General features: G+C 46.1%; 1 protein-coding gene across 1 annotated transcript in view; it reads right to left on the reverse strand.

Moving 5' to 3' along the window:
* The window catches only part of LOC146062892 (kinesin-like protein KIF28), a 64,213-nt gene that overhangs the window by 26,581 nt on the left and 10,217 nt on the right, over positions 1–27,415 (reverse strand). Inside the window, exons 4-11 of the mRNA XM_083174899.1 lie at positions 24,534–24,569; positions 19,270–19,494; positions 16,345–16,499; positions 14,234–14,345; positions 13,723–13,790; positions 10,695–10,863; positions 10,441–10,575; positions 3,547–3,637 (exon numbers count right to left, since the gene is read on the reverse strand). Coding sequence (XP_083031025.1) covers positions 3,547–3,637; positions 10,441–10,575; positions 10,695–10,863; positions 13,723–13,790; positions 14,234–14,345; positions 16,345–16,499; positions 19,270–19,494; positions 24,534–24,569 — 991 coding nt within the window. The remainder of the gene's footprint in view (positions 1–3,546; positions 3,638–10,440; positions 10,576–10,694; positions 10,864–13,722; positions 13,791–14,233; positions 14,346–16,344; positions 16,500–19,269; positions 19,495–24,533; positions 24,570–27,415) is intronic.

A 27,415-nucleotide genomic window follows, 5' to 3' on the forward strand; every position in this document is an offset into this window, starting at 1 on the left:
TGCATTCTCCATCCGGAGATATGCCCTGGCATCTGCTGCTGTAGAAAAATCCTTGAAAGAGTCCCCTTCAAACACCCTAAGACGGGCGGGATATAACAGGGCAAACTTCTTTTTATCTGCAATGAGCTTTGAACAAATGCTGGTAAATTCTTTCCGCGCCCTGGTCACTTCCGCCGAATAGTCTTGAAATAAATGCAGCTTGTGACCTTCCCTCTGCAATGATTTTAGCTTTCGCGAGGCTGTCCATAAAGTTTCCTTGTGTAAATAATTAAGGCATTTAAATATTATGACTCTTGGTCTCACGTTTACTCCCTCCTTTTCTGGCCCTAGCCTATGGGCTCTTTCTATCACCATATCCGTGCAGGGATGGCAGGGTGTTGCGAACAAAATGATGCAGTGCTGGGCCTCTGACCGTCTCTGGGAGTCCCACTAATCTGAGGTTCGATCTCCTTGATCTATTTTCAAGGTCATCGACCTTATTGGTTAAAGCATATACAGATTTTTGCAGTTCAGCATTGTGGGTTTTCAACTCTTGTACATCATGAAATGTTGCCCCAATCTGCACCTCATTCTGTGATACTCTCTGTGTAAGCTGTGACATGTGTCCTTTCAGGTCAGCAAAGCTTAAATTAAATGCCTCTACTTGCTCCTTAAACATAGGTGCTATCGTTGCTTTGATAGCCTTCATCATCCCCTTATATTCCCCAGCATCTGTGTCTTCCTCTTCCCCACTGCCTGTGTCCTGCACTAGGCATTCAGGGGTGCTTTGGTAGTCAGTGATAGGGGAGTGTGGGGTGCCTGGTACCTGTTTCTGCTGTGGCTGGTACTGAAATTGTTGTAACTGCACAGGTGCCCGCTTCCCTTCTGCTAGGGCTTCATTGTTCTTGTGCTGCTGCTGGGCTGCCTGTCCCTGCTCTGTCTGTTTCTCCGCCGGAATTTTATCAGCCAGGGAGGAAGGTGCGGCCGCCATTTTGGAAGCCTGCGTCTGCGGCTTTGCTGAGGTGCGGCGGGTCTGTCGTTTAGGCATGGGAGGTAAAGACCCCTCCATGCACTTCACGCTGTCTTCCGGTGAACGTTGCCGCTAGTATGAGCTGTTGGGGACCGCGATCCAGCGAGTTAGGGGTGCCGCCCTCCTCGCCGTCCACGGAGCTCTCCCCTCACGCGGCCGTCCTGCCTGAAGCCGGAAGCGGAAGTCCGGGGGCCCATCTTTACTGTCTAACGCAGTGGTTCCCAAACTGTGTGCCGTGGCACCCTGGGGTGCCTTGAGGGACTTGCAGGGGTGCCCTGGATTGGTGGTCCATGATCAAATTTAAGTTGTTTATGGCCAAAGTAATAGCCAAATTGTGGACAAACAGAGGTGAATCCTGATAATTACCAAATAACTGACCCTAAGAATCAGATATAAACACAAATGTATTAACTTAATATTTTTTTCTGACTTTCTTAATGAGAAACCTTTGGTCTAGGGGTGCCATGAAAAACGATCTGATACTCTGGGGTGCCGTGATTCCACAAAGTTTGGGAACCCCTGGTCTAACCAATATGTTTTCCATACATATTTCATCATCAGTTGCTAAATAGGGGGCCCTTAAAAACTTTTGCTATGAGGCCTACGAATATCTAGGTACGCCTCTGTATCTGTGTGTGTATTTGGTATTGTGACATCAGATGCTTCATAATGCAAGAATTTCTGTGTAATAAGCTATGCTTTGTTTTCTACATATGTGTATGTTTGCATTGCCTGGATTTTTGTTGGTTGTCCCCAGAAAACATAAAAGAGGTTAAATAGTTCACTCTTAAATTGGATTATATCTATCACCTAATAAAAATGGAGAGCAAATTATAAGCTGCAGCAGTATTCCTGAGAATACAGCTGATATCACTACATATTTTATCCCTGCCCCCATACGAGCCTTTTTTCTTCTTCTCCCACCTAAGAACTCAAAATGGGCAGTGTCGTGTAGCGAAGTGAGCAGGGGCTAATCATGTCAATATGGTAATGCACTGAGAATAGTGTTATTACAGTCCTTCCTATCTTCGAAACAAGGAGGCAGGATGCCGGAGAGTGACCTTTGCACCCTTCAGTCACCTGGAGTCTCTCAACAGCATATACATAATAGTTCAGGGGGGCCCACACCATACACTCTGCACCCATATTTTGCTATATTTGCCTCTCTACCATCTCTGGAGTCCATCGTTGGCAGGTGACACAGCATTTAAAAGCTGGAGAAATCTTGAGGAAAATGTTCCTGTTGCCATTTTTTGTCAGTGATTTGTGCATGAGCAGTAGAGATGTGTCCCCAGGAACAAGGTGCAGTGCCATTTACATGGAGACCTGCAAGTAGACTCTGGCACAATGGGCCTTATTCTAGTTCACTCTTTCTGACAAAATCCTTCTTAGATGTACAAAACCATGGGCACTGCAGGGGGGAAGATGTAAAATGTGCAGAGAGAATTAGATTTGGGTGAGTTATTTTGTTTTTGTGCAGGGTAAATACTGACTGCTTTATTTTTATAAATATAGATATAGATGCAATATAGATCTCACTTTGAAGTAACCCCCCCCCCCCCCAAATCTAATTCTCTCTGCACAAGTTACATCTGCCCCACCTACAGTGCACATGGTTTTGTCCATCTAAGAAGGATTTTGTCAGAAAGAGTGAACTAGTATAAGGCCCAATGCCTGGTTCTCTAGGAAGTGACAGACTGAATACTGGTTAAGCTAAAATGTCCACTTGCTCTTAATGACGGTAACAGATCCACTTTCAATTTTACTTTAGGGTATATAACATATAATGTAGACCATACTGTCCATGTTTTCTTAAATATTTTTACTCCTTATTTTCACACTAGATAAACTACAGTGAATGCTTCGGTACTTGTGAGTTATCCGGGCTGCCGATTTTTTGATTGTATGCCTTAAGTTAAGGCATACAATCAGATGCAATGCGATATCGCATCGCATCGCATCGCATGCGACCATCGGATGCGATGACTCGATTTTTCCATAGGAATCAATGTTAAAATTGACTGAGTCCATTTTAACATGGAATTCAATGGGAAAAAGGGGTCCTTTTCATACCCCTACTATCCAAGTGGGCATGGAGTTGGATATAAACCTGTGGCGAGCGTAGCGAGCCACCGAGCCCGAAGCGTGGCGAGCGAAGCGAGCCCCGCGAGGGGACGGTATTCTGTGTCCCCTCGCGGAGCTCGCTACGCTCGCCACGCTTTGGGCTCGGTGGCTCGCTACGCTCGCCACAGGTTTATATCCAACTCCATGCCCACTTGGATAGTAGGGGTATGAAATGGACCCCTTTTTCCCATTGAATTCCATGTTAAAATGGACTCAGTCCATTTTAACATTGATTCCTATGGAAAAATCGGGTCATCGCATCGCATCGCATCCGATGGTCGCATGCGATGCGATGCGATGTGCCCGATCCGACCCGATTTAGAAATCGGCAGCCCGGATAACTCACAAGTACCAATGCTTCTAGAAAGGTTTATATTTGTTCCATATAAATATGTGGAAAAGGGACATTGTACCTTCTTGTATGAAGTGCTTAAGTACTCCTGATAGCTGTGGATCTTCATTAATGTTTAGGAGATAAGGAAAAGCCTGCATCATGCGTCTCTCCTGGAATAGATACAAGTTTAAGTTGGCTGAAAGGTTAATGGGTAGATATACTGTACTAGATTCTAAAACAGGCAGTGGTGTTGCCCAAATGCATCCAATCAGAACCTCTATATCCAATGATTTCTCTATTACACTCTAGAAAATTCTGCAATGCAAATCAAAAATTGTTCAGTAAGTTCTTTCCAAAACTATAACTCCCCCATAGCAACAAAATAAACTACTGTATGTTGCACTTGTAGATTGCTTTGTTTTCACCTCACTGTCCAAATCTGCTTGATGGGTTTTAAGTCTGAAAACAGTTGGCTATTCCAGGATATGAAGCTTACTGTTCCTACATAGGGCCCACTTCAGACCTGATCATTTCTGGGTGACTTTGCAGGGTCCTGAGATCAGACACAGTGAAACCCCGCCCTGTGCAAGTCTGCTAAAGGCCTGCAAAAATATTGCAGATCAGCGGCAACAGCAAATCCATATGTAACTCACTCGCATCTAATGATGTTCCCAGTCTGTGTACGTGTGAGTAAGTCTGCCCCTTCCACAACTCAGATTCAGGCTAATCGAGGCCGTCAATGATGTCACAGACCCTCCCTGAAAACGCCTGGGTACATCTGTGTTTTTCCGGATACTCCTGGAACATGGCTGGTTACTACCCCCAAACACCGCCTCCTGTCAGTCAAGTTGTAAGGTGATTGTGAATAATCGCTGATATTTGTCGCTCTTTGGCCTTGTGCATGTCTGCTATGATCCATATGCATGCTCAGTTGTTTGAAAATCGACCACCTTGCCAATTCGAACAACAGCGATCAGGTCTGAATAACCCCATAGTATGAAGGTTTGTTTTGGGTTCTTATCTTGCTGTAGGATGAACTCTTTACCAATTAGTCATAAACCACAGTATTACATTAAATCAGGCATGTCCAACGTTGGCCCTCCAGATGTTTTGAAACTACACATCCCAGCATGCTTTGCAATAGTTTTAGAATTCTCTAATAGCAAAACTGTGGCAAAGCATGCTGGGATGTGTAGTTTCACAACATCTGGAGGGCCAACGTTGGACATGCCTGCATTAAATGTTCAAGGAGGCTCTGCATGTGTCTACCCTTGTAAATCAACAAAAATGATGAGTCTTAAATGTTCATACAGTTAACATTTATTACCATTTAGAGCTTCTTACGGCACATGGCGAGGGACACAGGTGGCAGCAGCTACACAGCTAGAGCCAGGGTGCACATTAGACTGCATCCAGATGCCCGTATTGGGAAGCTGCTAATTACCACTCACCAGGGATGACCATCAGTCATCGACCTTTGATGTCTTAGACGTCATCAAAATTCCTTGGCAGAAACCACTGATGGTCACCAGTAGGTATAGGCATAGATGGATTCCCACCATCGATGGTAGCCATGAACTATTTTTTTTTTTAACAATGCTTGTAGACACAGCACTGACTAGGCAGGCTGAGCTCAGCTGTCAGTCAAGGTGGGATGAATGGCTGGCTCTTACTTCTATTTGTTGCCAAGGTGTATGAGCATCTTTAAACAGCCAATGGTTTGTACCGTCGATGGTGTGATATAGTATAGTTTTATAATCTTGATGGCTCATGGCACCATCACTATCAATGACAACCATCGTTGGAGACTATGCAGATAGCCATCCTTATTGCTCATCATATGGGACACCCCAGAATCCTGGACTATTAAAGTAATGTACAGATGGTTTGGTAAAGAGGGTTGTGATTAATCTAGCTTACTGTAAACTCCATTTATGATGCCTGGAGCAAGCATTAATAAATAACACTTTGGAAGCGCAGTTCTGTAGTCACTGCACGCACCCCCTTACCGCCGCACTTTGCATTCATAATTATCGCATATGCGATAATTATGGTAAAGGACAGCTCTTGCGTTAAGAGCTGTCCTTTGCGATAGAGTCAGCGGGTCCCATGGGGACCCAGCGGCTTTCCCCTCCCTCCCTTACCCGGCGCTGCTGCTGCTGCGCTGGGCTCTCCTCCTCCCTGCACCCGGAAGAGGTTCAGTACAGGTAGGAGGAGGTCACAGTTCCGGGCAGCACAACTCTGTGCTGCCCGGACACAGGTGAGAGGGGGGGGCGATGTGGGGCGGCGGTGGGTCCGTGCGGGACGGCGGAGGGTTGCGGTAGAATAGGGGGAGATTCTCTAAGCTAGAAATGCGGTAAAAACCCTGTTATCTGGGTTTTTACCGCATTTTGGGATGCTGTAAGCATTGCCCGCCGGGTTACTGGTGATGCCCCATAGAAGCCAATGGGCTTCTCCCGCATCCCACCGCCGCCCCGCAATGACCCCCCGCCACCCCGCACGGACCCCTGCCACACCACATCGCCCCCTCTCCCCTCACCTGTGTCCGGGCAGCACAGAGCTGTGCTGCCCGGACCTGTGACCTCCTCCCTGCACTGATCCTCTTCCGGGTGCAGGGAGGAGGAGAGTACGGCGCAGCAGCAGCAGCAGCGCCGGGTGTGGGAAGGGTAGCCGCTGGGACCTGCTCGGACCCGGCGACTCTCACCACAAAGGACAGCTCTTAACGCAAGAGCTGTCCTTTGCTATAATTATCGCATATGTTAGAACATATGCGATAATTATAATTGCGAAGAGAGGCGAAGGGGGGCGGAGATTCTTAGAGAATCTCCCCCATAGGTAACCCGGCGGGGGATGCTTACAGCATCCCAAAATGTGGTAACAACCCTGATAGAGGGGTTTTTACCGCATTTTTAGCTTACAGAATCTCCCCCACCGGTCACTGTTATTATTGCCCATTGCAATATAATATTGGGTTCATCATCTCCCCTCATACTTATTTGGACAATAGAACAGGCTCATACATATTACAATCAGTTAGAGAAAATGTTGATCTCTTCTAGCACTGCAACTAAAAACATGTATTTACAAAAGCTTTTTTGGTACTTGTTTCCTAGCACGGCCACCACGATTTCTACCGTGGTGGTCGTGTCGGAAAAAATCGTGTCGGTCGCGTCGGGTGCATACCAAAACGCACACGACGCGACCGACGCGATGTACCCGATTTCTCCATAGGCTTCAATGTTAAAATAATTTAACATTGAAGCCTATGGAGAAATTGGGTACATTGTGTCCATAGGCTTCAATGTTAAATTATTTTAACATTGAAGCCTATGGAGAAATCGGGTCCATCGTGTCCATAGACTTCAATGTTAAAATATTGAACATTGAAGCCTATGCGATGGACCCGATTTGTCCATAGGCTTCAATGTTAAATTATTTTAACATTGAAACTGAGTCCATTTAACATAGTAAAAAATGGTAAAAGGGCCAATATGGGCCATTTCTCATTGGGTATGGCCTTGTTATGTGTGTAACAAATAATGGCCCCCCATTGTGGCCGCCACCCCCACGATTGACGCGAACCCGAAGCGTGGCGAGCGCAGCGAGCCCGCGAGGGGCGGCAGTGCGCGTCCTCCGACCTTTTCATTCCCCTACTATCCACGTCGGCATGGAGTTGAGAATAGATTAGTGTGGCGAGCCAGAAGCATGGCGAGCGGACGCTGATACCTTCACAGATCCCTGCGTCCCCTCGCGAGCTTCAAAGGTATCAGCGTCCGCTCGCCACGCTTCGGGCTCGGTGGCTCGCTGCGCTCGCCACACTATTCTATTCTCAACTCCACGCCGACGTGGATAGTAGGGGAATGAAAAGGTCGGAGGACGCGCACCGCCGCCCCTCGCGGGCTCGCTGTGCTCGCCACGCTTCGGGTTCACGTCAATCGTGGGGGTGGCGGCCACAATGGGGGGCCATTATTTTTTACACACATGACGGGGCCATACCCAATGAGAAATGGCCCTTATTCGGCCTTTTCCCATTTTTTCCTATGTTAAATGGACTCAGTTTCAATGTTAAAATAATTTAACATTGAAGCCTATGGACAAATCGGGTCCATCGCATAGGCTTCAATGTTCAATATTTTAACATTGAAGCCTATGGACAAATCGGGGGCATCGCGTTGGGCGCGCATAGGCTTCAATGTTAAAATATTTTAACATTGAAGCCTATGGGGAAATCGTGGGCATCGCGTCGTTCGCGTCGTGTGCCTTCTTAAGGCACACAACCGACGCGATGTACCCGAGTACTGCTTTTTTCAAAGGAAATCGTGGGCATCGCGGGCATCGTGTGCCTTAAAGTTAAGGCACACGATGGCCGCGATTGTGGCCGTGCTAGTAAACAAGTACCGCTTTTTTTATCACATTGCTATTATCAAGGTGTTATTGTGTGTATTTTAACGTATGTTTTATATATATTTTTATATATATATATATATATATATATATATAATATTGAATGTTTTGTAATAAACTATATGAACATTTGAGCAGCAACATTTTTGTGACAAGGGTAGACACACGTGCAGCCTCCATGGAAATATTTGGGGTTTTGTTGGAATCCTTGCACAAGTTTAACCCTTTAGCCCTTGATTACGTGCCAGTTCTGAACAATGTTATTGCTGGAGTATTACATGGTGTTGTAAAATGATGCAGTAGCCCTTTTGTTTCAGGGTCCCAGTAACACTGTGCAAGTTGCCCACTCTTAATCCGCCAAAATAGGTCCATACATAGATGCAAGTGTCTCGTTGGCAGATCTAGACTTTTCTTCTAGGGGAGGGGTTACTGTTTAATCTTGACCCTCCCCCTCCAGTCCTGACAAATCCCCTTCCCAATCCTGACTCCTCCCCTTCTCAGTCCTGACTCCTCCTCTTCCCAGTCCTGACTCCTCCATCACACAAATAAATATATTGTAAGTTTGTTATTTGCTTTATTTTAGTCAAAACACTAAATACTGTAGCTACATGAGTCTGCACAGTAATAACACTCCTTATATACATGGATAGCATTTTTATTGATCTTTTCTTTCTGTAATTTTACATGCATCTCTCTAAAATTTTAGTATGTCAATGATAAGGATGTAATATCTAATTTTTAATAATTTGGAATGCGGGCAGAGTCAAGTGAAGTGATGCCTGATTCTTTCTCGCACAAGTTCTATGTAATGTAGCAACTGGTGGTGCTTTGTTGGTGCAGCCTGGGCCCTGGCAATTCCCCCTGTTGCACTGTGGCTCTTCCCGTTATGTGATGGCATCAGCACAGTTGCCCAGCTAGGTACAATTACATAGTTACATAGTTACATAGTATTTCAGGCTGAATAAAGACTTATGTCCATCTAGGGTACTTGTGTACTAGCACGGCGCCCATCGCATCGCAGACCAGAAGGCATGCAATGGTATGAGATGCGATGGCAGCCGATGTTATACAATTTTAAATTGTATAGCATCGAATTGTATGGCATTGTATGCCATTCTATCGCATATACAATGGTATGCGATTTAAAATTGTATAAGCACCCTAATGGGGGCTTACAATGTTAAATGCACCCCCACGCCACCCCCACGCCACCCCCACTATGAACGTGAAACCGAGGCGTGGCGACCTTTTCATACCCCCACTATCCACGTCAGCGTGGAGTTGATTTTATATAGTCCCGAAGCGTTAGGGTGCTTATACAATTAAACATCACATCGCAGTGCATCGGGTGTATGGCATGCGATGCGATTATATGTTGTGCGACCAAATATCGTGGGCGCCGTCCTAGTACACAAGTGCCCCATCTAGTTCAAACTTGGTGTTAGTGAGTAGCTTCATCCCTTGTTATACGTAATGTATTCTGATATATTTAAAGACAGATTACGATTATTGCTTGTACCCTGGATGTTTTTAACCAAAAGATGTTTGTCCAACCTTATGTTAAACGTATTTATTGTGTATGCCGACACCACATCACCAGGAAGAGAGTTCCATAGTTTGGCTGCCCTTACTGTGTATACAAATGTTTTCTTCTAAGGGAATTAAATCTTCTTTCCTCGAAATCTAAACTCATGCCCACGTGTCATAGAATCCTTCCTAACAGAAAAAAGGGCAACTGACAGTTCCTTATATTGACCCCTGATATATTTGTACATGTTAAGCATGTCCCCTCTTGAACGTCTCTTCTCTAGCATGATAATGCCCTGGCTGCGCCACCAGCAGTAGCTCGTGGCCAGCCTCCATGTGGGTCGCAGTGCAACTGCTGCTGGGAAACTGCGCACGTTACTGCCAGGGAGGAAGCCAGACCCTGTTGCTATGACGTTATCCCCAAGTGTCTGGCAAAGAGCACAGGAAGTGCCCAGGCTCCCTACACACTGCAGGCTCAAGTAGGGGGAGGGGCAATCGCTGCCCGCATACCCCTGCCATCTGTGCGAGTTCCGCCCCTGCCCGTCTCTTTGCTCACTGCTGCCTTACTTGGTAGCCGCTCCTTCATATCTTATGAGTGGAGACCCACTGTAGTGCATATTGAGTGAGTGGGTCCCCGCCCCACCCATGCATATCCAATGAGCAGTGACCCCCTCATTCAATATACACTGCGCCGGGTCCCTGATCATTAGATATGCATCGGGCGGGGACTAACTCATTTAGTATACACTGTGTTGGGTTCCTGCTCATTAGATATGCATGGTGTGGGGACACACTCATTTAGTATGCACTGCGCTGGGTCCTCGCTCATTAGATATGCATGGGCGGTGACCCACCCACTGCCGCCTGAGCGGGTCATCGCTCATGCATATCTAATGAGTGAGGACCTGGTGCAGCATCCCATTTGTGTTGGGGCCAAGGGCACCCTCCCGGATCAGAAAACAGAACATTGGGAGGCAATGGAAGCAGTGTGCGCACACACACATACACACACACACACATATATCAATGCCATGTATCTTACCTGTGTGATTGCAGCATACTGTTGCTCCCATTCTTTCCTGGCCTCCTGTAACTGGTGCTCCCATGTCATTTCCATGGCCTGAATTCGCAATTCATTTTCTGTAAGCAATCGACGCAATTCTTCTGAAATGTAGTAAAACCATTAACTGATATTACATATTATAGTTGCTTATCCAAGGTTCAGTTAATCAAATTGAAGTTTAAATGAGAATGTAGACTGGTCATTGACTCATAGCAAGTAAGATAATACTGTACATTGAGATCACAAAGATTTAACTTGCTTGTTTCTTGCTCCACCCTTTTTCCTGAGTTCCCCAGTCCTGCCAGCCGGGACAGCAACTTGTTATTTTCTGCTTTCAGCTCTTTAATAAGATGCTCTGTGGGACTTGCATTAATTACAGCTTGGTTCTTAATTTTCTTTGCTCTAGAGGATGAACGCAAAGCAAATTTGTTTATATTGTATAATAGTAATATATTGTGCTATTCACATAAGGCAGGGGTGGGCAACACCGGCCCTCCAGATGTTGATGAACTACACATCCCAGGATGCTTTGCATTAGTTTTGCTATGTGGCCATGCTGAAACTGATGCAAGGCATGCTGGTATGTGTAGTTCATCAACATCTGGAGGGCCGGTGTTGCCCAGCCCTGACATAAGGCCATTTATTAAGTTGCTTGATTTATTCATTTACATTTATTACATGTGAATGTATTGTGAGCTTCACTAAGTTGCCTCCTGATGGGTTTAATCTAGTTAAAAACATCTGTATTCTGTTGCAGGTGAAATGAAATTCCCCTTTAAGACCCATAGGGCCTACACACGTTGCGATTTAGGGGCATTCACTTAGTGATCTCACTAGATCGCTTAGAAAATGCTGATAGACCATGCCGTGTGAAGGGGCCATAGCGACAGCAATGCGCCACCCCATGCATCGCTATCGCCTGGTGGTTAATATCCAGCATGCTGGGTAAATCCACTTAATCACCAGTCAGGGCCAGTGTTCTCACTGGAGTACACTGGTTTTGACAGATTGCTCAGTAAAGAACGCTGACACATCGCTGTGTGCTGAGCAATCTTGCTGAGCGTTCTGAGTGAACTAGCCTCACTCAGGACCGGGACCAGAAATCGTCCCTGGCATTTTGAGCACACAGGCTCACCCGCAGCAGGCGGGACCCTTGCGTGGCGAAGCTGCGCAGTAAAAAGGCGGCGTGGCCTCATGGAAAGGGGGCATGGCATCACAAAAAGGAGGCATAACACATTATGGAACAGACCATAATGCCCATTACACATGATGGAACGCACCGTTATGCCCATTACACAACACATTATGGAACACACCGTTATGCCCATTATACATTGCCACACACTGTATTGCCCATTACATATTAAGCCAGGGCTTCAAGGCACACGTCGTAATGCCTATTTTACATGTCATAATGCTCATTACATGTTATGCCATACACCGTAATGCCCATAACATGTTATACCAAACACTGGCCCTTATTCTGATCGGTGCGGCCGGATCCGATTATGCGGCCAGGACCGTGCGTGTGAAACCCCGCCTTCCATACGGATCGCCAACTCCGTCCGTACGCGGTAAGAAGCTGGCCGAACGGACCGCACGTGTAATTTTCAAGGAATACGCCTCCTCCATCTCAGGGAACCTCCCCCATCATTCGATGGTCGCAGACCATCGAATGCAGGACCAAGTGCTCCACCAGCTCCCGCAACCTCAGACCACACGGACATTTTTCCGTGCAAAAGCAGGGATCTGGGCGGGCAGCTGACATCCGGCGATGTCATATGTCCGCCCCCTACACGTGCGTCACGGCCGCATTACCATACGTACGCCCAGCGTTTGCATGGGAACGCCCATGAAACGCGGGGCGTATGCATATGGTAATGAGCCCAAATAGCCCTTCGCGCCCCTCTCCACCCCCTGTTTGGAGTGTTCACATTTCATGCGGGATTTGGCCGTACGCCCCGCACGCACATGCGCAGACACAAAACATCGGCGGCACGAACGCACGCAGATATTACTGCACCAACCAGAATAAGGGCCACTGTAATGACCATTACACTTTGTGCCTTGCAACGTGATGCCCCTTACACATTATGCCACACATAGTAATGACTGTTACATATTATGCTATTGCTTCCCCCTGTGTCAGCCATGTCCTCCTCCCCGTGTCAGCCCTGTCCACATTCCTGTGTCACCCTGTCCCCCTCCCCCTGTGACAACCATGTCCCCATTCCCCTGTGTCAGCCATGTCCCTTTCCCCTGTGTCAGCCATGTCCCCCTCCCCCCCTGTGTCAGCCATGTCCCCCTCCTCCTGTCAGCCATGTCCCTTTCCCCTGTGTCAGCCATGTCCCCCTCCCCGCCTGTGTCAGCCCTGACTCTAATCACCCCTTCTGCTGTGTGAATGATGACACATACCACACTGCTGTGCTGGCTGCTCTCCACACTCCCTCCTCTGTGTGCGGTGACAGCCATAAACCTCCTTGCCTTCCTGGCCAGCCCAGCGTAGTCAGTAGGTAGAGCACAGCCTGCTTAGAAGAGGGGAGCACCAAGCTGATAGCTCCGCCTCTGCTTGGGGGCACAGCCAGGAACAGATAGCGGCACGGAAGTGCAGTGGCGGGAGGAGAGGGGGCTGGTGGTGCTCTCCTCCTCGGCAATTGGAGGAGGGGGAAGGCCATTTAGCCGTTACACTAAAAGTGTGATTTGGGTGGCAGCAGCGGCGTGGGATGCTCAGCGTCTATGCTCAGCACTACTGCAGAAAGTTCTTCCGAGAACTTTCTGCACAAAATTGACATTTGGCAGAAGTGCCAGATGGCCAGTCAGGCCCTGCTCAGAACATCTCCTTTTACAATACTAAATACAAGTAATTAAGGGCGGGATGTATTAACATACATCGCCGCCCTTCGCACTGCAGCCGCCGCGATGCTGCCGCATATGTACTAACATATGCGGCCAGCATCGGGTTGCGGTGACGGAGACCCCCGCGATACCTGTGATGTGGGCTGCGGGGGTCTCCGTCACCTCCCGGCGGCTGGCAGCGTCCCCCTGCTTCTCCTCCTCCCCCCTGAAGCCGGATGTCCTCCCGGCTGTCACACCAGGGGGGGAGGAGATTTTGGAGGACGGGAGGGGGAGGGGGTGGCGATACCCAGCCTTGTGAAAACGGGGCGGACGGGGATTGATACATAGGAAAATGACGTAAAACGGGGGTTTTACGGCATTTTCCCTTTAGTAAATCTCGCCCTAAGTAGGAAAACCTATCCTTACCTTTCAGCATATCTAAGTGTAGACAAAGTCTCCTCATAGCATATATCTGCAGGACTCACTGCCGCAATCTAAGAAGAGTAGACACACTGTATAATATAGTTGTAATACAATCCAACAGATTTATTAAAAAGCAAACTATTTTTAAAACTCTTTGGAGATAAAGTTTCAGCAAATAAGCTCCAAACTGCCATGTTAAAGGCTGTGTTTGAAAATGACAGAAGCTAATTAGCTTGTACTTTATCTCTCCCCAGTACAGTATGTATTTTGTGGTAGTACACTACAGTATTAGTAAATGATTTTGTTAATGACTCCTCTGCTATGCTGCTATGGTGTGTGTATTTTGGTAACACAATAATTTTTTATGGGATTTTAGCTAATGATTACCTTTTATGTACTACTTTATATAAAACAATTTATTTTAGCTGTGCTAACAGAAAATGTAACATTTTACATATATGTGTCGAAAGAGTTTGAAAGTTACAAGAGAAATGATATCTGCATTATACTGTACCATAACCGTTCTGCTATTTCCTCCCAGAGCAGACTGCAGAAGTTTTGTCAGGACAGAGTCTCTATATGGAATATGTATAACTTTCTTCCCCATGGCAGCATCAGCAAGCGCACTACAAGACAATCAGACATGTGACGTTCCGTATCTGCCGATTCAGTGACGGATGTGCGTGTGATTTCACATTGCCCATTTAAATTAGTGCCTGTGACAAGTACAGGAAGGGCGCACATGCATTGACATAAAGATGCCAGGGACAGATGGCATCCTCCTGACGGACAGGATAGTGGAGGACAGAATATTAGTGCAGGAATCCCAATGGTAGAGCAGTTCCTGCTGCACTAGGCAGGTTTGAAGAGGCCTGGCCAACCAGCAATAGTGTTTATCTTCAGCTAGTTGCCACTGTAAAAATTCCTATTTTTTTTTCTAATAATCAGCTCTACATTAGACAATTTTCTCAATTATAAAAGGCATACAGTATCTCCTTCAAAAAAAAGATTACAATCTTATAACTTTAGTTTATATTTGGCACAACATACAGTACAGTACAGGTTGAGTATCCCTTATCCAAAATGTTCGGGACCAGAAGAATTTGGGATAACGGATTATTCTGTATTTCAGAATATTTTTATATTTCAATGACGTATCCTGGGGTATTTTGCATTTAGGTTGTATAAACACATCAAACACATGAAATACACACAAATATAGAAATGAATAGCTTTTTTTAGCCTGAAGTGAAATATATAACATTTAGCATTACTATACATGCCAACAAGATCAGTCAACAGGTAGAAGGCCAACACTGACAAAAGGTCGATACAAGCAAAGATTCCGCATAAAAATGGTCAACACATGAAAAATGCATTTTTTAAAAAAAAAAATTTTGGTGTTAAATGCAGCAACAAAGCCCCTTGCGTGCACGGTGGCTAGCTACGCTCACCACCTATTCTATTCTCCCTCGTGGGGGTCGTGGACCCCCACGAGGGAGAATAGCCGGTGGTCGTCGGGACCCCGAGTGTTGGAGTTTTGACTGTCAGGATCCCAACGACGAGGTAATGACTGTCGGGATCCCGACTGTCGGGAAACTGTCCGGCACCCGGCAGAGCAGCCAATTTTCAAATAGGAGAGTCACACCTACTGCCAACAACTGTCATCTGAAACTGATTCACTGGCAGTTCATTTGGCTCCCCTATTTGAATTTAGGATTGCACTGCAGCCCCTCCATTTAACTATGTTGGTACTTGTGTATTATCATGACGCCCACGAAATCGGCTGAAAATCGGCCGAAAATCGCATACAAAAATCGGGCGGCGGTACGCGTCCTAAGACCTTTTCATACTCCCACTATCCACGTCGGCGTGGAGTTGAGAATAGAAAGTGTGGCGAGCGCAGCGAGCCACCGAGCCCGAAGCGTGGCGAGCACAGCAAGCCCCGCGAGGGGACGCGCATACCTTCACAGGTATACGCGTCCCCTCACGGGCTTCACAGGTATCCACATCCCCTCGCGGGGCTCGCCACGCTTCGGGCTCGGTGGCTCGCTGCGCTCGCCACACTTTCTATTCTCAACTCCAAGCCGACGTGGGGGTATGAAAAGGTCGTAAGACGCGTACCACTGCTTTCGCCACGCTTTGGGTTCACGTTTATACTTGGGGGGTGGCATGGGGGTGCATTTAAGCATTGTAAGCACCCATTATATCGAAAAGGAGTTAAAATCGCATCGAATGCCATCGGGTGTATGGCATGCGATGCAATGCGATTAAAAAATCGTGCGACTAATTATCGGGGAGCCGTGCTAGTACACAAGTACCCAAGGATGGAATGACATGCAAATCGGCAGGAAATGGCCGAAAATCGGCAACAAAATCGGCCGAAAATCGGACGCAAAATCGCATCGCAGATCAAATTGGCCAAAAAATCGGCCGCAAATCGGCCGATAAATCTGATGCGATATCGTATGCGATTTAGATTAAATCGGGCGCCGTGATAATACACAAGGACCACTATGTCTACATTTTGATCATGTTGACCATACGTCAACCTATCAAACCGATACCTCCATAAATATAATATTACCAGATGCTTTTCACACACACAGCTGTTTCTGTACACACCTGATGACATTGCCCAAGGTGGTTAAACTTAGATTAACACAAACGCCTTCTCTTAGTCGATCCCCTTCAGAACCAGATGATTTCTGTCTCTCACTGCCAGCAAGATCCACCAGATTTATACTGGACTGCTTGGTAATGTCCTCTTCTAGAAATATCTGAGAGAAGTGCAGAAAATTGTCCTTGATAAACATCTAGCTATTAGACCCACTGCGTTTTCATGTTTTTATTTTATTAAATGACGAAATGAAGACATTGTCTCATGTATACCTGCATGCCTTTGCTGTGTCATATAATAAATCAAATAAACTAGAAAGAGAGCTAAATTACTGGTTATTCTACAAATATATTCTAAAATGGCTTGGACAGGAACAGTATGTTGGTACCCATTAGAAAGATTACAAACAATTATTATGCTATTTCATTGTACAGCTTTCTTGAACGAATAGCACACATGACTCCAATATTGTAATCAGTCCTGCAGTGTATTTAAATGGAGAAAAGTAGCAACTCCCCCACTTTTTAAGTTACTACCACTCGGTCCACCTCTCTAGAATTGAAGAGATGGCTAGGCCTGTTCAGTGTAAACAATGGCCCGCCATAGAGGGACATTCAGTGGGGGTATCCCCCCGGGTCGCCCCTTGGCTCCAGAAGACTCCTACAGTCCGACACCCGACCACGTCTCCAACACTCCAATGTTGGACTAAATTCAGACGCCTTCCCTACTTTAACTCAGGTACTTCTCTCCTCACTCCACTATTCAATAACCCTGAATTTCTCCCGGGTTTCGCCCTTCGGTGTAACCAATCTCCAGGCACTCCCATACATATTTGGTGGACATGTCCAGCCATCCAAATATATTAGCGCCAGGTTCACAATATCTCAGAAAAAATAACTAACTCTTCACTTCCTTTCAGTCCTGAATTTTGGTTACTTAACCTCATAGACATGCCTATCTCCAGGTTTAAAAAATCCTTGATTAGACACTTTATGAATGCAGCAAGAGCGGTTATACCGTGCCACTGGAGGTCTTCGGAGCCTCCCCCCCTCTCTCTCCAGGTTGATATCAGTCGAAGAAAAAACAGATAAGCAGCGCTGTACAATTGTGGCTGTTAATAACAAGTGAATCCAATTTTTGCTAGAAACATTGTAACAAATTTAATGGCACATATAAAATAAACATCACTTCAGGTGCTGTGGTGCTGTGTGGAATCATAACCTCAAAAATCTGTCTGTTGGACATCGTTACCTGCTCATTATTCTGGACCTGAGGACCAAAAAGCCTGGGAGAACAAACCAACTGGGACACTTTTCTCTTCCGCATCCATTGTCGAGGTGACTCCAAGTGTGGGTAATCTCTACCCTAATTCCAAAAAGGACTCACAAACCTCCAGCGGCTTCCAAAAGAAACCCCAAATCGGTTCACCCCAGGACTTTATCCCAAAGGACTTACGCCCGTTCCAGTGCAGGTTATATTATACCAATATTGATATTCCACCACACCTTGATTTTAAACATTTTATTGTATATTGTTTCCTCTCATTCCAAACTGGAGTGATGTTTATTTTATATGTGCCATTCAATTTGTTACAATGTTTCTAGCAAAAATTGGATTCACTTGTTATTAACAGCCACAATTGTACAGCGCTGCTTATCTGTTTTTTCTTGTATATTTTCATGAGGGAGCTGACTACTCCCTTTTCAGCAGCTGCTTAGTTATTGGGGAAACAGCTGGTGCCAAGCGCTCCTAATCAACCTCGGTTGAGATTCTTTTGCTGATGTATAAAAGGTCAGCCTGGGAATGTCCCTGCATGATCCTGGGACCATATTCACGGTTAAAACCCTGCATTTTCTGTTGTGAAAGGGGTATTATTTCAAACAGCCGTGACCTGCAGTGCTCTGAATACAGCCGGGCAGCCCCCTGCTCTCTGCCCAGCTGTCAATGACTGTCAACCCTGCAGCTTCCGCTCCAATTCTTCTCCCCGCTTTCACCTCAGCCTGCCACCCCTTCATGTGGTGCCGGCGCCCGGCGTGCTCCCCCGATGTCACGCACAACAACAGCGTGCACTATATTTCAAATGTCCACTTGGCTACAGGGGACACCAGGAGGGGGGTGGGAGCGTGCTCTGCGCTGCGCTCTGCTCCTCTCCACATAGAAGCAGCTGCACCGCTCTCCATCTCTACCTGCAGCATCAGCAAAGGCTCATGTAAAAATTTACAGTAAGTGGCACTTTTGGGGGCATTGCTTAAGGGATGCTACAAGTGGCGGTATGTGGGGGCAATACGCATGTGTGGCTTAATGTGTAAGGGGCATTACGGTGAGCAGCATCATGTGTAAAGGGCATTATGTGTGCAGCATCATGTGTAAGGGACATTATGTGTGCAGCATCATGTGTAATGGGTACTATGGTGCGCGGCATCATGTGTAATGGGTACTATGGTGTGCGGCATCATGTGTAATGGGTACTATGGTGCCATCAAGCAAGAACCCCCTAGCAATGAGCACGTAGGTAAGCAGCACTTATGTGGCAAATATGTAATGGGCTTTAAGGTTTGTTTTATAGTATTTAATGGGCATCATGATGTGTGGCACAATGTGTAATGGGCATTATGGTGTGTGTGTTTAATGGGTATTACGAAGTTTGCTAAAATGTGTAATGGGCATTACTGTGTATGGTCTAAAGTGTAATACCACACCCCATTTTGTGATGCCACGCCTCCTTCACATGAGGCCGCACCCACTTTTTGACGCGCGGCTACGCCGTGCAAAGGTCCCCCTGCTGTTATGTCTAGATCTGGGACCACTCATTACCATAATTCTAGCTTCGCCTATGACCCCAAGGCCAAGAGGCCGATGATGCCTTTATCATGGACTAGACATACAGCTGTGACTATATTTTAGAACAATTAATTACGTTTATACTGTACCTGCTTAAAATGAATGGTGATGACCATGTGGGAACGGCTGCTACTGGAATTCATACTGGTTGAGGCCGTGGTTCTCGTTTTTTTCCCCTGATCCATCAACCTTTCAATTTGTGCATAGCTTTCACATGGCACCAGCTTCAGGCCATCAACATAGAATCCCTGATGCTGGTCCTCCCGCACCTTCAGGCCACCAGTCCTCTTCGTTTTAGACAGCAAATCTGTGACCTATATCAGAAAAGAAAAACCTTTGATTGCCCCTGCGAAATCTTCTGTATCCATACTGGTAGGAGGCAAAGCAGACATTTTTTCACTTCAACTCCGTTTCCACGTGCACCTTCTAAGCAAGCCTATCACTACTCTATAGCTGCCCAATGGAGAAAGACATTTGGCATCCTCTGAGAACACAGTAAAACACTCCTGGGGTCAGATCGGTCTCTCCTGCAACAATACAGTAGTTCAGCCTTAGCAGAGTTGCATTCTCACGTTGTCAGGGGAGAAATTAAATCAGGGATGCCTACCCTCCCGGAATGTCCGGGAGGGTCCCGGGAATCGGGTCCCCCTCCCGGCCCCCCGGAAAGGACGGCAACCCTCCCGCATTGTCCTACCTTTCCGGCAGAGAGGGGTCCATGGGGGGGTTCCGTGGGTTAAATGACGCGATTGCGCCACTTAAACGCCGCTCCCCACAGTGCAATGCATAAAATACCGGCATTGCACAGCGGGGGGCGGGGCTAAAATGAAGTGAACGATCTAGCCACACCCCTAAATGACTCATCACAGCCGTGGCTCCACCCCCTTCCCCTGCCGGCTTTGGGCCGCCCCCCTGCCATACTGAGCTGGCTGCTCTCTCCCGGAGAGAGAAGCCAGAAAGTCGGCAACTATGAATTAAATGATCTTCCAAACAGCAGCCCAAAGTTCCAAGAATGACACATGCCTTTGGGCAGTATTCAATGTGAAATATTCTCCGTGCATGGCGAGAGATTTGTTCTCTCGCCATGCACTCGCCCTGTTCCGGAGGGCTCGCTGCCACTCCTGCTCCCACTATTCAATGTGGTTAAGACTCGCCGCCACTCGCGGCGAGTCTTAACCCCTGCAACGGACGAGCGTCCGCGGCAGGGAGCTGGCAGGGAGCCGGGGGACGGTGGCAGCCAGGGAGATTAAAGTCTCCCTGGCTGCCCCAGAACATATGTGGAGGGGAGGTGGGCTCCCCGGGACCCAGGCAGCACAAGCTGCCCCCCCCTATAGCCAGCGGGGGACCCAGTATTCACTGCACCCGATCGTGCATATGTAATGATCGGATGCAGTGAATATATGAATATCTAATGAGCGGCTCGAGAGCTCCGGACCCCTGCTGGCTGCTCTGTGTAAAAAAAAAAAAAAAAAATTAAAAAAAAATATCTTTTTTTAAATATAATATATATATTCATGTGCTATAAGCACATGAATAAAAATAGCATGCCCCTTCACAGAAAAAAAAATCCTGATTTGTTGACACCAAAATTAAAAAAAAAAAAAAAACCTTTTAGTTTAAAAGTTCACATTCCAGTTCTCCATGAAAAGATGGAGAATTGCTACACGGAGAGACACGGCGAAAATCACTTAAAAAGACGGCGAAAATATCACATTGAATAGGGTGGTTCACTTTTGGAGAGCAAAATGCTCCTTCCAACGCGAAAACAGCACAAACTCGCCATAAAACAAGGCAAATTTCTTATTGAATACTGGCCTTTGTCACAACTAGAAACATTACAGGGTATATTTACTAACGCTTCTAAAATCAAAAAGTGGGGATGTTGCCCATAGAAACCAAACAGATTGTAGCTACCATTTCTCTGTTGCATCCAAAATGATAGACAGGCTCTGATTGGTTGCTATGGGCAACATCTTTACTCTTGTAGAAGCTTTAGCAAATTTCCCCCTACATCATCGATGGCTAACCTTGACACTCCGGCTGTTGTTGAACTACACATCCCAGCATGCCCTGCATCAGTTTTAGCATGGCCAAATAGTAAAACTGTAGCATGGCATGCTGGGATGTGTATTTCAGCAACAGCTGGAGTGTCAAGGTTAGCCATCACTGCCCTACATGTTGTTAATATTTATGTCTAAACTTACATGCCCGGAGTTCTCTCTCCAGGTTAGTTGGCTTTCAATTTAGAAACACGTGAATCTATAATCCAAAGTGAGGCTCTTATAATGTAGTGGAGTAACACTTCAGCAAAGACTCCTTGACGTGGCTACTAGCTTATTACATATATGCAAATGTGTGTCCTCAGCAGAGCCAGATTAACACTGCAGCAGACAGCCCCAGGCCTCCCCATTTAAATAGGCCCCTAATGATGCATGATGATAACCAGCCACCAGCTGGACACATGGCCATCTGTACCCCACACTCATTACAATGTTATTTCTGTTTTCATCACACAATGTTACAACTTTTACACCTTTACATATTTAGGGCGACACTGGGGTTGATAGTGTAGGGGTGGACAATGCCCACACAGCACTGGTCACAAATACTCTGCTTCTTACATAGGCCCGTGATTATTTCCAGACCCATGTCTATGTGGTGCCTTAACCTGGCCCTGGTTATCTGCATGTTATTATTATGTAGGATGCAAGTCTCTGTTGCTGGCCAGTTGCTGGAGGAATTCATGTCTTGGTTTTCTTCCATATGAATTTATTTATTTTATTTATTAGCAGTTTCTTATATAGCGCACACATATTCCACAGCTCTTTACACATAATATTTGAACATTCACATCAGTCCCTGTCCCAGTGGAGCTTACAATCTATATTACCTACCACATGTACATGCACACACAGACATTCTAGGGTTAATTTTGTTGGAAGCCAATTAACCTATCTGTATATTTTTGGATTGTGGGAGGAAACCGAAGTACCCGGAGTAAACCTACGCAAGCACGGGGAGAATATACAAACTCCATACAGTTAGAGCCATGGTGGGGATCGAACCCATGACCTCAGTGCTGTGAGGCAGTAATGCTAACCATTACAATATGAATGTGAAATACCATCCATCATTTCTTATCAGTAACTTGGATCAATAATACTAGCCTGCCTTTCCTACCACAAATGTCTCATTAGCTTACAGTACTTACCTACTCACACATCACAATTAAAGCACAATTGTTTGAGCTAATTTTATGACTCTATACAGCAGCATTTTTCAACCACTGTGCCGTGGCACATGAGCATAAGGAGGAAGAGGGACACTTGTGTACGCTGAAGACCCGGGCGGAAATTTTAGGGGTGTGGCCTAGTGAGAAGTGGGCATAGCCTATACTTGTGAGGCCCAGGTTTAGTTGCTGTGGGGGCATGAATAGATGCTGTGTGCATTGCACAGTGTCTATTCACAGGTGACAGGAGGGACTCCTAACTCCCCCCCCCCCCCCCGCCACGGGACACTGCCGGCCCCATGCAGGATGCGGGAACGTCCCCCCAAAAATGGGGTGTTAGCACGGAACCCGGGACAGTTGGGAGGTACAGATGGAGCGCCTCTTAATGTTGCTGGGAATCGCCAGCATGCCTGCGCTGGAGATAGCCGGCGTAGAGGCACTCCATCTGACTGGGACGTGCGTGCGTCTCACGCGCATGCGCGTCCCTGTTTCAGGACGGTACCGCGGCGGCATCCTGCCCGTCTCCTCTTCAGGGAAGACAGGCAGGGATGGGGGGGGACGGCGGGGCGGCGAGGGACACCGGGGGAGGCGGCAGAGAAAGCTCCGTAGCCACGGGACGCGTACAAGCGTCTCATGCGCGCGGGCCCCTGGCGAGAGCCAGCCGCTGGCGGGGGCTGGCGATAGAATCGCCAGCCCCTGCAAGAAAGAGACTCCATCTGTATGCACGAGTGTGCCTTGAGCTGTTCTCAAGCGTGCCACCAAATCTAGAGATGTCCACACCAATACAGCCACCACCAGTTAAATGTTATTCACTGTTTCATTGTTCTCATGTTTTCATGTAAGGGCCAACGTATTTTGTTATCTGTGGAGCCAATGGGTTTGTTTTTTATTGATTTTGGGGCCAATGTATTTTTCCCTGTGGCAACTTTAAAATTTTGGTGTAACGCAAATTACAAAAGGTCGAAAATCACTGCTATACAGCATCGTATTTGGTATCTGAGTTCCTAATTTCTGAATCAGCAGCACCTGTCTAATGGAACTGATAAGGTTTGGCTGGGAAGCACAGCATGAACTGTACTTTAACAACATGCTTGCCATTCCCAGTGGATAAGTCACTGGTTTCAATTTGTGCTGTAAATTCTGGAACATCACTTACAATAAATTCCTGAACATATTATTAATGGGTATTATAGATACAAAATTATTGTCTGGAATAAAATGACTGTTATGGAAAAAAATAACATCATAGTCATAAAGAAATGCTTCAAGTTGGGTCCTGTCTGGGGGATAGGACCAACCATTCATTCAGAGTCATACCACCAGAAAGTATTATGGTGCCATCCTGTCATTGCTTTTGGATCTACCACTGCCTGATAGTTGTAAACCTCCAATACTGTTGGGGAAAATATGATTGCACCTTAAATATACTAAGTGTAATGTCTGGGGTTTTTTTTAAATGTGTTTATTAAAGATGAGAGCCAGTGGGTGGGCTGAGGGGACATGATCATGGTTAATGGGGGAGTATCCATGGGCACAGGGTGTGGACAGTGATACACAGTGTGCACTAGAGAAGCTTTAGGAGGAAAAAATGAGGCAGGTATATTATACATTTATTACAGGCCAAAACCAGTGTAAGGTGTCTTACCAGGGGCCCGCGCGCATGAGACGCTTGTACGCGTCCCGTGGCTACGGAGCTTTCTCTGCCACCTCCCCCGGTGCTCCTCGCCACCCCGCCGTCCCCCCTATCCCTGCCTGTCTTCCCTGAAGAGGAGACGGGCAGGATGCCGCCAGGGTGCCGTCCTGAAACAGGGACGCGCATGCGTGTGAGACGCACGCACGTCCCAGTTAGATGGAGTGCCTCTGCGCTGGCTATCGCCAGCGCAGGCATGCTGGCGGTCCCCGGCAAGATTAAGAGGCGCTCCATCTGTACCTCCACTTGTTAGATATCGGGAAGCAGCGATGATGTTTCTAAGTGGAGCAGAGCAGAGACTGTGTATGTTTTTTTCTTTTATTTTTAAATAAAGCTTTGTGAATTACATGCTCCATGCATGTTAGGTTACCATGGTTTTATTTTACATATAGATGTGAGTATTATTATTCCAATTGTCTGAGACTGAAAGCATTTACCTGTTCATTATATATTTGCAGCATGCTGAATGTTACCTGCAAAGACAATTACACAAAAATTGTTATATTCATATACATTTTTACATTGTAAATTATATTATACAGCTAGGTCCAGTTCTTGAAGTGGGGCGGTATGCACCAGTATGTTATACTGTACTACAGCGGTGTCCAGACCGCCATCTCAAGCCCAGCAAGGAGGAGCAGTTACATTTCAACCAGCAGACCAGGCTGGGGGAGCTGGAGCTGCTGTGAATACCAGTCTTAAGATGGGCCAGATGTATCAAGCTTTAAAAAGTGATAAAGTGAAGCGTGATAAAAAAAAAAACACAGCTAATTAGGTCCTACTGTACCATACCCTCCAACATGGCCCATTCCATTAGGTATAAAAAGCTCTGTTCCTGGACTTCCCTGCCAGTGGCAGTTGCAGAGGTGAGGCTGCAGCACAGTCCAATATTCAAAAAGGGGAGCCACACCTAATGCCACTCCAAACATCACTGTCCTGGACTCACTGGCAGTTAATGTGACCCCCCTCTTTGAATTTTGGACTGTGCTGGAGTCCAACCTCTGTAACTGCCACTGACAGGGAAGTCCAGGAACAGAGCATTTTGTACCTAATGGAATGTGTCATGTTGGAGGGTATGCTGTACCTGTTTTTTATTTCTATTTTTCTAATAGGAAAACACCTCACATAGAGGAGAGAGACCAAGACATTGACCTCTTTTTCAAGAACAGTACAAAAAGTAATGTATCATGGTAGGTAGGACCTGATTGGCTAGTTGCTTACTCTCCATTTTATCACTTTTTGAAGCTTGATACATCTGGCCCATTGGGAGGTGCATGAAGTAAGTACAGAGGGAGGAAGTAAGAGGATGGGGTAATATGAGACAATAAGTTAAATAAAACAGATATGGGGAAGATGTGGATGGACACAGGGGAATTAGAGAACACAGTTTGAGAAATTATATCATATACTTTTTTATACTGTTTAGTGTTTATTTTTATCTAAAATTAATTTCACATTATGAGAAGCTCTAAAGGTTCTAGGTGTACCTCAGACTCCCAGCCCACCTTCTTTTCAATTTCCCATACCCCCACTTTGAATATGGCTTTAAAATGCAGACTATCCACTTTAATTTGAGGGTATTCAAATTGGAGTAAGGGTTAAGGAACTGCAGTTGTTCAATATGTAGTCCAATTTCTTCATTGATTAAGCATGAAAAAGGTCTAGAGTTGATTCCAAGGGGGGTATTCAAATGTTGGTCTGTTCTTTTTTTCATACCTATTCTCCTTTTTTTCCTCAACATTTACTGTACAGTATATGTGGTGATATTAGTGTGATATTCAATTCTTCCCCGTCTTTTAAGGTGAAAGTTTTTTGAACATCTTTTATTTCACAGACATTTTCAATGGGCTTCCTATTCAAACGTTTGGTGATAAGTTTCTCGCCTTTTAATAGTCTAAATTTCTCATCATTTTATTCACCTGGGTGTCGGGTGGTAATAAAAGTGTTATTTTTTAAATTTTTTTTTTAATTAATGTTTTATTTAATGAGATTTCCTTTTTTCTAAGGGGTTAATGATAAACTTAAAAAATAAAATAAAAATTACAATAGCGTAAAGGCAACCCCCCCCCCCCCCCAATAGAGACATCCCCGCTCCCCCCGTAAAGAGTACATTTCAGATGTCGACCTTCAGTGGCATGTTGACCTTAATAGGGTATATCTACTAACCATATCCCACAGCTTCTTATATCTGCATTTTAACAAGATGCAGATTTTGCAGGAATAAAATGAGTAGGGGATCCCCCTGATTTTCAAAACCAGCATTGGGCGTGGCCTCGTGGAAAGGAGGCATGGCATCACAAAAAGGAGGCATTACACTGCCCATTACACATTATGGAACACACCGTAATGCCCATTACACAAAATGCTGGACACCGTTATGCCCATTACACAAAATGCTGCCTACAGTTATGCCCATTACACAATATGCTGCGCACTGTTATGCATTGTTACATGTAATGACCCCACATTGTTACTTGTAATGACCCCACATTGTTACATGTAATGAGAATGGGAATGGTTTTAGGCCCTTAGATGACTGCATTTGATTGGCTTGCTGTACTCTGCTCTTTGTACACTTAAATGCGGCTCTGTGTCATATCAAAGGGCTAAAAAAGAAAGCACTCTACCAGATAACAAATACCTGAGTAAGTCAGAAAGGAATGCAGCACATACAATAGTGATTGAAGGATAGCAGGTATAGGTTAATAAATATTTATGTTACTTGATGGAGATGAAATGATATAAGAAAAAGGAAAATAAGGACTGGGTGGGAGGAGGGTGAGACATACTGTGTGAGTTATATGTAACGCTAGGCTGACAACACAAGGGGAACATATTTAGCAATAACAACAAAGAGCTGTGAGATAGACCTTCTCTGACCTGCAGCAATCAGCCATCTCTCCCTAAGCCTGGTTCTGGACACGTGGGCTGCTTGTCAGGCTCTGTAGAGGGTAGTCCCATGGTGCCAGCCCTGGTGCCTGCAGCTGTGCGTGAACAGTGTATGACAGCAGCGCATGCAGGGGGGGACTCCCCCAGGAGTCTAAGGGGCCTAGACTGAAAGCTGAGGGTCCCATCTTTCCATAGGTACAAGAATTTTAAAAATCAGCCTTTGGGAACCGGAGATATCTGACTTCAAAGCAGTGGTCCCCATCCATTCCTAAACCTGGGACTCCCCCCCCCCCCCCCCCCCCCCCCCCTTTGATGGACACTAGTAGCTTGTCTCTACTATTCCCAGAACCAGAGATATCAGCCTTCCAGCAGCTGGTTACTGCTCCAGCTCCACACACCTGGTATGTAGTTTTATATACTCGTTGGCAGA

Source organism: Crinia signifera, chromosome 3 (assembly GCF_055691185.1).
Source record: "Crinia signifera chromosome 3, ASM5569118v1, whole genome shotgun sequence".
NCBI classification, from domain to species: domain Eukaryota; kingdom Metazoa; phylum Chordata; class Amphibia; order Anura; family Myobatrachidae; genus Crinia; species Crinia signifera.